Consider the following 10,334-nt stretch of genomic DNA (forward strand, 5'->3'; position numbering starts at 1 on the left):
GCTGAAATAATAGAGCGGGGGGACAGGAAATAAACTGAACTATATACATTGCTTTTAGCTGTTAAGTCACTTGGCAATGAAATAAAAGAGTACATAGAGAAAAGAGAAAATCTCACCTCAATATATCCCCTATTTTTATTTCAAAGGAGGAAGAGAAGTGAGAGAAGAAACTCAACACTGGGTTTTAATTGCCTGGCAGCTGCCTCGTATACCTGCTTGTGCCATCAGAGCCCCACACTTGGCATATCTCATTTAATGTCAATATATTTTAAAATGCCACTGAGTTTAAGTGTAGCACTAATTGATGCACTGTAATAAAGAAGCACAGGGGTTAAATTAAAAGTGGAGGAGATAACTTGGCCAAAGAAACTGGAAGCAGAATTAGTTTGTAGGTTTTGTTTGGATCTCTGAGTTTTCTAGAGGAATTAGGATTCTTTGTTGCAGTTATTTCTTATTTGACTGATAGATTTTGCTTAAAATAGACTCTAGTATTCTATTCCTGCTATGAACTATAATGATTATTTTGTTATAATTATAATTAATAAAAATGATTAAAAAAATGCAATACCCAATTAAGAGATGAGCTTATATAATCTGTAAAAGATAGCTTTCTTTTTATTATCTTGTAAAATCACAGGGCCAATTCATTTCTTTGGACAATTAATCAACAGCATCGCACCTCTCCTGTTGGTTAAAAATAGCTAAAACTCTTTGTTACGTCTAGGGACATTACCCAAAATATATAACAGTCGATTGTGTTTCATCACTCCTCCTTTCAAAAAAGGTTACTCCGCAATGTGTTAATTGTGATCATATTACCAAGAGGTAGATTTTAAAATACATGATAAATATTGGTGGCCAAAAACTTTACTGAAAGGCCTTCTTTTCTGTGACCGTGGGTTTGGAGAAGGCAATTATTCCTGTGTTTGCAAAACTGCATAAACAAATAATCAAACGCTTATAATGGCACTATATTATGCAATAAATATTATGCAATAAAAGCTACTAAGCTTTTATTTTGGGGGTTCAATTAAGTTAATGCGGCCCCAATTGGCTAACGGCATGGTATAATAATTTCCAAGGCTAATGCTACACCAGATTTGATTGCAAATTTCCTATGGAAAGAGAAAAAGAGGACAAGGCTGCAACTTGTATTAAATGCCTACATTCTGAACCTTACACTCCTACCAACAGATTTTGATTAGTGAATCTCTCTCAACTCAGGGAACAGAATTACCATATTGAGTAGATTTGGGGGGCATATGTTGGGAGAAAAAATTTGCTTCACTTTCATCTACTTCTATTTTTGTGAATTGTGTGGGGTCAGTCCCTGGTAAAGGACAAAGTAGCCAAGTTATGACCAGCTGAAATCTTCTTCAAGTGTTCCCAGGGAAAGCGGTACACGAGAAAGAGGTACACCGTAATTTTTGTTATTTTTTTATGGTTTGAAAATTATGTCTATGGGATAGGTACAAGATGGCAGTTTAATGCTACTTAAACTTAATTTAGCATCCACAGTCATTTTATAAAACCTAAAGCATAGTTTGTGGAAACAAATACTATTTGATCAAAGACCAGTATTACTCTCTTGTGAAAATGTGTAATTGGGCTTTTTAAATGCTCAGTTGAGAAAAATATCCGAGCTTGTTCTTATCTCTCAGAAAATCCATAATTAGTGTTTTTTTATTTAAAATGGGTTATTATGTTGTTAACAAACAAAAAATTGCTGCAATAGGGAAGACTTTCAGATTTATTATATATTTATTTAAACTGAGTTATGTGTAATCCAGAAGAAAACTAGTTTTAATATCAGCTTTAAAATAATGCTTTCCAATTCTAGTTTCTGACCAGGTCATTTTTTCTACTTAATTTGTATTCACCAAGCCCTTTTGGAATTTTAAGATATTTTCATTTAAAATTATTTTTTATTACCCGATTTTGATTACTGACCATTTCTTTCATAATTTTACTTCTTTGGAGGCTTCTCTGCAGGACTGATTGCATGAGTTTTTTGAAGAGACAGAGGCGGAGGTATAGGAGGGAGGAAGTTTGTGGAAATTGTGTCTATAATACATTTGTGTGTGTCAACACTGCAAAGTGGAGGGGTCTTGTTTTTATTTCTATTTTTGAAAAAAAAAGAGAACACAAAATTTCTCACATAACATCAGGTTGGGTCCACAATTCGTTGCAGAAGCAAAAGGCTCTTGCACCTTATTCTGAGGACTAGAGTCAGTTAACTGGGTCTGCAATTAGCCTCTCCGGTTGCAATCAATTACAAGTGCAATTTCTGTGTGTGAACTAATTTTGTGTGCAAAAGTAGTCCCACCAAAACAAAAGCCTAAGTTAGAATGAATTCAGATCTGTCTTGCCTCACATCTTAAGAAGAAACTAACTTCTTCTGTGAGCCATAAAAAAGACCAAAACTAAAAGGCCCTGTATAACTTAAAAATTTTTAAAAATTATTCTATAAGTACTTAGATATAAGTACTTGAGAATCTAGAAACATTTGCATCATTTTATTACTATGTATATTTTACTAATTTAAAATATAATCTTAATTATATTTACATAATAATTTTAATATTTTTACTTTTCATATTACTGTTCGAGTGTGTTATGTTTCTATACCACATATAAGTACATGAACATGTATACTCACACAAGAGCACAAATAAATTGCAGTTCAGAATTCTATTACAATAGGTCACTTAATGCACTGCTGTATTAAAAGGCCTTAACAAAGAGCTAATATGTGAGAAACATGTGAGAAATTACTGAATTTTACTGTTTGTCAAAAACTCTACCAAGTCAGCAGGGAAATTTGGCTTCAGCAAGAAAATTTAGCACACTAGGTAGATAGAAATCAAAACAAAACAAACGAGCCAGCAAACAAATCTCAAACATTCTGACAGCAGTTCATGTTTTAAAAGAACTTCCAATGCAAATTTCTGAAATTCCCCATGTCACTTTGGCTTACCTATTTTACCACTCTGTTGTAGACAACAGCTTTTAAGTTCCCCAATTCATAAATGTAATTAAATAATTACATTAGTGCTAATTAACATGAAACTGCAGATTATTTAAGCGCAAAAAACACTATTCAACTTCTTAATTATTCTTGTTCACACAGCATTTCCTTTTGCTCAGGCGCCCTAGGTGCAAATAAAGCATCCCATCTGCTCGTAATTAGAACTAAATAATTTCAGAGAATGTAGCTTATCATTTTGACTGCACATTTGATTAAAAACAGTGTACAAGCAATATCCTGGCTTATTGGCGTAACAGCAACAACACACACAAGGCCTGTGTTCTTCTATCATTAAAGAAGATCGAAAACATTATCTGTTATTTCAGGGGGAAAAAATACAACTTTTTAGTTCATTTCATACAGATGAAAGCGAATTACAGCAAATCACCTCTCCACTGAATAGCAGCCCCCACATAATGACTTTATTTGCTTAATCCCCAAATTAAACGCCGTTTCGAGCGAGGGCCCTGTGTTATTACTCTCATCATGTCGAGAACATTTTCCTGCCGAGACCAATTTGAATAAAACAAGGGGCCTTCCTTGAACTCAATCAAGGAGCCATAATGTGGTGGGTAATAGAGGTTGCTGATAGATTTGCAGGCAAAAGTGTTATACCTAATGATGGGATATGGATAATAGTCCTCCTGGAGGTCCTGATGCGATTCCAGTTGGCTGCCAGATGCTAAAAATCAAGAAGAGCATTGATCAGTGACAGGAAGCTGTAGTGGATTCATCTAGTCAAACTTCAGCTGTTTTTCCACTGTACAGTTACGCCAGGCATAAATTATATTAATTGATTTAATTACATACTTAAAACATCTTCCCCAATTAATTTAATTAGGTGGCTACATGATGCTACTGGCAGGGGAAGATTAGAGGCAGCTCACTTAATTAACAGAATATGAATGAAAAAAAGAGAAAGCAAACATAAATGAAATTGTGAGCACTAATTAAAAGGCTGTCTGCAAACTTAAATACTTTCTGACAAAGTGGTGACAGCAATGTAGACAAGACAGGATTTTTTTTCCTAGCAAATTGAAGTGCCAGAAGGTATATATAGGGAGAAAAGGTAATGCAGTCTAAACATTGATTTTCTGACAGAACTACCATAGTCAAAGTGAAGGGATATTTTTTCTAGAGGAAAAAAAATGCAACAGATTTGCAGATTCCTGATCAGGGCTAAAATATGATGTCCAATACAAACAAATGTAGGGTTTGTGTATTGTACATTGAGGAGAGTGGTAAGTGAGGGAGATTGAAGGGGAGGGCTGTTGGAGAGAGGAAGGGAAGATAGAGAGACAACTTATTGCAATCGTTCAAGCAAGAAATGTTTAGAAAAAGAGGTCTGCTTTAACAGCTGGCAGCGTTGTGTACCTTGGCTCGGATGCGGAAATTCTGCAGGTGTCTTTCACGTGATTCCTCCAGGATCTTCTTCAGTCGGGCCTTATGGCAATGTAAGAGCCATGCAATGGTGATCACACCTGACGCCCACTTGTGCTGGCGAAACATGAGGAAAAATTTTCTTGCTTTGTAGCATTTCCATGTGGCTTGGATCTTGCTGGCGGCCTTATACAGTCCATCTTGGCCCTTGTACCTTTGCCCTGGAAGGTTTAACATCTTTTGGATGTGAACTGGGTTCTCTGACACTGAGAGAAGGTCATATCTTGTAAGTTTATTCTTCAGCTCAAACTCTGGAAGAAGGGCTACCAGATTGTTCCCTTTTATTTTGACTTCTGGTATTGCATAGTCCCTGAGAAACTTCTCGATGTGTTCCAAGAGAGAGAAAATACTTCCCCAAGATAAACTAAAATGTTTCTTGAATGCTAAGAAGTCTGGGGCTGTTTTGTCTATAACGCCATTATAAATAACAAAGTCATAGTCCCACGGTGATTTCAGAGCTCCAGAAGCGGGTGTGGCTTTTGTGGACTATGGAAAGAAAATATCACCAGAGGTGAAATAGAATTATGATCTACTTTAAACAAGTGGGTAAAAAATACTGGAGAGAACGAGCCATTAGGGGGATCGTTTTATAAACTGTATAAATGTCTAACCAATGTACTGTATACTTGAAACTAATAATAAAATAAAAATTAAAATCACACTTAAAAAAACACACACTATCACATTATCGTTTATTACCCAATGGTGGGAAAATATGGATCCTAGTTTTATTTACTACATGCATGTCATAATATGAAAGTCTGCCCAGTATATATCACAAAACTCATTACCAAAAGAATGTCTTAGAGGCCACTCAAAGCTATTATCATTTTTATAAAAGTGTTATAAAATTGCTCAGGAAAACTGATCATATAAAAGTCCTGCATGTAGTTCACTTTGATGTGGTCAACTGACCCCATAATCTCTGTGATTTACTTTTTACATATGCTTGGATGGAAGCATGTCACTGCTTTCTTGTTCATAAGTTATCTACCAATCCTGAAAAACAGGAGGAAGCCTTTCTTTGTAGACTTTATAATAACTCAAAATACCCTCATCAAAGCTTTCCTGTCTATTCTGACATTCTAACAGGTCATCAGCTTTTAGCGTTTTTGGAGTTCTGCCACCTCATTTTAACATCCAGGAGTGATTTTTACAAGGAGCGTTATGTTGTATGTTATTATTATTGCCACTTCCTAAGTTTCTCTTGACACATTCTTTTATTCTTAAATCTGATATCTTCTTAGGGACATATCTGGAGCTGTCCCCAGGTAGATGGAATCTGAGACTGCAAAACAAAGAAGCATTTGCTTTTCATTTTGTTCCTACCTGTACTGATTGAAGTTTTAAGTCATGAAAATATACTACTTTTATTTTAAATGTCAAGAGGGGTTCTTTATACTTTTTGAAAAAAAGTGAATAAATGCTATTAAAAATAAAACTAGAAGAGATTTGGATAACAGCAATATATGTTACACATACCCCTTTTTAAAAAAAAGGAAATTTTGTTGTCTGTGTCCACTGTGAAACCACTATATTTCATTACCGAAACCTGTTGCACTAGAAAAATAGACAGTGGCCTGTGTTGCAAATATTCCTACTGGCCTGGGCGTGGGTGAGAGAGGGCATAGATGTTTCCGGCCCTGCCTTCTCCTCTGTAAAGCAAGTATCAACTTACTGTGCTGATTGTTTCTTGCCTAGGGACTTAATGAACACATTGTCTTCAATATGTCAACATTGTCAGATGTATAAGGCTATCTTTACAAAGTTGTAAAATTATACCACTTTCTGCATTTTGAAGAGTTTTCACCGAACTCAAAGAAAAAATGACCCAGTTAATTTATCAATAACTTATTATGCCACAGCTCTGTGTTGAGTATTACTGTTAGATTGTTCATGCTTTGTCTTTATTAAACAAATATTTACTGATATTAACTCACAGATTTAGGGCAGAAAGCTATCTATGAGAAAAGAAAGCCAAGAGCTATATTTACAATAAAAGAACAATAAATAAACACTAAAAATTTAAAAAAACTCTTCACATTCTTTTTCTTTCTTAGAGTTCAGGCAGTGGAATTATGTCACTGCAAGTAAAAACAGCAAAAAGCAAGTGTTAAGTCCAAAAGAGGTAATTTCCTTGAAGTGTAGAAGCAGACTTTAAATAACAGTGAGCTTTTATATATCTTTAAGAGTTGTTACAGGCATAAGAACGATGGAAAAAAGCCTTCTTTCCAAGACTCTAGTCCTTTCTGATCTAATCAAGGTGCCAAGAGAGAATGAAACCTGTTTGGTAAATGGAATAAATACTCTCTATTTGGGTAGGAAGAGAGAACTAGAGAAGTAACACCTCTTTTAGCATAAGTGTTAGCAAGAGGAACTGCGACTCCTGGTAGAAGACAAGTGGCACATGCTCCAACAGAAACGGCCCGTGGCTACATTTCTGCCTGCTTTCAAGAATGGATTCTGATGATGGGAAGGTCAGAATTCAGAGAAGGATGACAGTGCTTCATCAGTGAGAAACAGACACACAATATAATCACAGATAGGCATGTATGGAGCTGGCTGGTTCTGCCAGTCACATGTTTGATTCTGTCAACAAGACTTTGAGACTCCTATAAGAAGTACAGCTATGGACAGGAGATTTGCCAAAGACTCTGGTATCCTTGGAAATGTTAAAATATTTTTGAAATTCCTTTCTTTATAGGGTCATATGGAATTGGGACCATCTATGAAACCGGAGCAACCTTGGAGAAGGTTTTGAAAGGGGAGGACTCTTAAGTCTCTCCTGGACAGTGGCTTTCCATGGAGTAGATCTAGGGCATTTACATATATCAGCAAATGCATTTAAGACTTTTTGAAAGGATAAAAGTGGGGTGAGTGTGGGGCTACCGAATTTAACAGTGGCTCTTTTAGAACAAAGGGATTATACTCCCTTACCTTCCTGGATGATATTCTAGTAAAGACCAGCTCTCAAAGGAAACACACTCTTGGACATCAAATAGACCACTCAGGCACAGGGAAGCTATGGGTTTGGAGTCAGCTAAAGCATAACTGTAGTACATCTGTCATGGAGAATGCCACACTTGGGAGCACTTTAGACTTAGAGCAAGAAAAGACATGTCTCTCAAGAGAAAGGCTTCCCAAATTAAAGCAGTGCATCAGCATTGTGAGATCCATTGAGCAGGTAGAGACAAAGCTGTTTCACAGCCTGCTAGGAATAAGAGCCCTGATTAAAGGTCATGCCATGTTTCAGATTCTGGTTCCTTCTGTTATTCTTCCTTTACCATTTATCTCCATGAACTTGTCTACAATTACTTCCTTCTTTCCTTCCCTCCCTCCCTTCCTTCCTTCCTTCCTTCCTTCCTTCCTTCCTTCCTTCCTTCCTTCCTTCCTTCCTTCCTTCCTTTCTCCCTCCTTTTCCTCCCTTCTTCCCTCTCTCCTCTTTCACCCTCTCTCCTTTTCTTTCTCTTTATAATGGTGACTTTTGTCACGGTGATCTAAATTGGGTTGGATCCTCATGCTGTGTACTCACGTTGTAGCCTCTTCTCCATCAGGGTGACAGCTCACATGTCACATGTTTAATATCTATTATGTTTAACAATATCTATTATTCTGATCAGGCTCTCAGTTCCACAGAAGTGGGCACTACTGCCTTTCTCATTTTCCTCAGCTTCTCTAGAGGTTAGCGCGATGCCTGGCACGTAGTGGCCACGGCCTAATTATTAGCAACCTGCTCTAACTAACCGAGTCAACTAGCTGGGAAATGTTCTTCTTCATTTGCAAAGTGTAATCACTAATTAGGTAACTTTGAGAGTTTCTAGAGCAGTTATTTCGGGAAAATTCTAAATCTAAAACAAAAAGCAGGATGGCAGGATGATGATTACACATGTCAGTAAGTCACAGATGTGAAGCAAAAAAGGCAGACCCAGTATGACCTTCTAAAATTTAGAAATAAGTGCCACAAAGAAAATTTCAGAAAATAAAAGGCATGTATTTCTAACCTGAATGTCATTATAAAAAATATTATTTTTATTCATGTGGACAGCATGTGGATATAGGATTAAACCATAGCCAAGGATCTCCAAATAAGATATAACCAAGATCTCCTGGTGGTGAATCCAAGTATTCGGGATAATCAAACATGGATTTAGATTTGATTTAAAGAATGACTTACCTAGAAGGATAGAGTACATCACTTTTGAATCTATAAGCTGATGTTCAGTTTCTCAGACTCCCAATCGTATGCATTAGTAATTAGTGTAGGCAATTCCATTGTGTGAAAAAGACAAAGTTTCTCCTGCCATTATAGCTCTAAGTGAGAGCTTAGTTCAAAGTTTAAGTGGAATGACTCTAAGAGGCGAGTCTTCATTATTCTCTGAAGACCAGGGGTATCATTTGTCAGGCCTATTCTTTAATATTTGTTGAGGATTCATAATGTGTTAAGCTTTGTACAGAACAGATGTCAAGATCTCAGCTTGCTAAAATTGTTAGAAAGATATATACAATATTTAGATATTAGCTGACCTAAGCAGGATTCAGAGACTCAGCATAACCACGGTCCTGAATTTTAAAGTATGAAGGATCTTGAAGGTCACTGACCTCGCCTTTTACTCAATAGGCTGTAATGGGCCCAGAGAAATGAGCCTTGGCCCTGAAATCTTACTAACCTTGGATCAAGTCTATGCTCTGTCACTATCTGCTACATACATGGCAAATTATCATCTACCATGCACTGAATGTATACCCATAAAATTCATATGTTGAAGCCCTAATCCCCAGTGTGACGATATGGTATTTTGTTATGGCAGCCTGAGCTAACACACAACATCCTCTCTGAACCTAAATGTTTCTCATCTGTAAAAATGAGAGGTCCCTGTAGAGTTGCTGTGATGAGCATAATATGTATAAAGAATCTTTCACAATGCCTCATCTCCAGTCCATAAGGTTATTACCATAGGTGAGGACACTGAGGCTGAGAGAAGTTAAGTGACTTGCCCAAGATCACAGAGCTAGCTGCTATTCCTTATATGTACGCCACCAATGCCCACAGCCCTAATTGTCCAGAACTTCCCACATGGCCCCTTACCAAGCTGTGTTCTCCTTGCTCAGCCTTCCTTTCACCATCTCCTACATCAGAGCCAATGTGGCCTTGACCTGTTGTTCCTTTCTTATTTGGAAAGCAATCTGTTAAACTAACCTCTATGAACATACTAATGAGCCATGGCCTGGGAGAAAAGTGATGGATTTGAAGCGAGAAGCCCTGGGACCTAGTCTGTCACCACCTCCCTCTGTGGCCTTGGAAAGTCACTTTCGTGGGCTTTCAGTTTCCATTAGGGGGTCACTCAGAGCGCTTCTAATTTTGACATCCTCTGTCCCTTTGACTTAAAATGTCACCCCTCCAGGAGTATCTGCTATTTAATAAACTCTTGGAGCTAGTCAAGCCATCAAATCAAAGGCAAACATCTCTTTATAAACCATGAAAAGGACCCAAAGATTTTTTTCTTATTCTATTTTTAAGATAGGAAGCTCTTTCTAGCAACTTACAAACCACAATAGAGGAAGAGCTGTAAAGGTGTTCAGGGGGAGAGAGCCCCAAAGAGTGATACTCCAGTATTTCGTGGTGTGCAAATCAGCAAGACAGTGCTCAGTTCATAGGACCCAGGAACTGCATAAGCCTTAAGTGCCCATTAAAAGTGAAAGTTGGAGCCCTTAACCTTTATAAAGAGAATAAAAGGCAAAAATAGAGAACTCATTGAGTAGAGACATATAATAGAAGAGAACTGAGTGTGCAGGCCACCTAAATCAGCAGCAAATCTCTAGGGATAATTTCTACAATTGCTTTGAAAGGTATCTTTATTCAAATGAG

General features: G+C 37.1%; 1 protein-coding gene across 5 annotated transcripts in view; it reads right to left on the reverse strand.

Moving 5' to 3' along the window:
* The window catches only part of IQCH (IQ motif containing H), a 172,513-nt gene that overhangs the window by 86,108 nt on the left and 76,071 nt on the right, over positions 1 to 10,334 (reverse strand). For all 5 annotated transcript variants that reach the window (XM_025038933.1, XM_025038936.1, XM_025038935.1 and 2 more), the window contains 2 exons: positions 4,403 to 4,944; positions 3,644 to 3,710 (listed from right to left, as the gene is read on the reverse strand). In XM_025038933.1, coding sequence (XP_024894701.1) covers positions 3,644 to 3,710; positions 4,403 to 4,944 — 609 coding nt within the window. The remainder of the gene's footprint in view (positions 1 to 3,643; positions 3,711 to 4,402; positions 4,945 to 10,334) is intronic.

Source organism: Pteropus alecto, unplaced genomic scaffold (assembly GCF_000325575.1).
Source record: "Pteropus alecto unplaced genomic scaffold, ASM32557v1 scaffold86, whole genome shotgun sequence".
Lineage (NCBI taxonomy): Eukaryota > Metazoa > Chordata > Mammalia > Chiroptera > Pteropodidae > Pteropus > Pteropus alecto.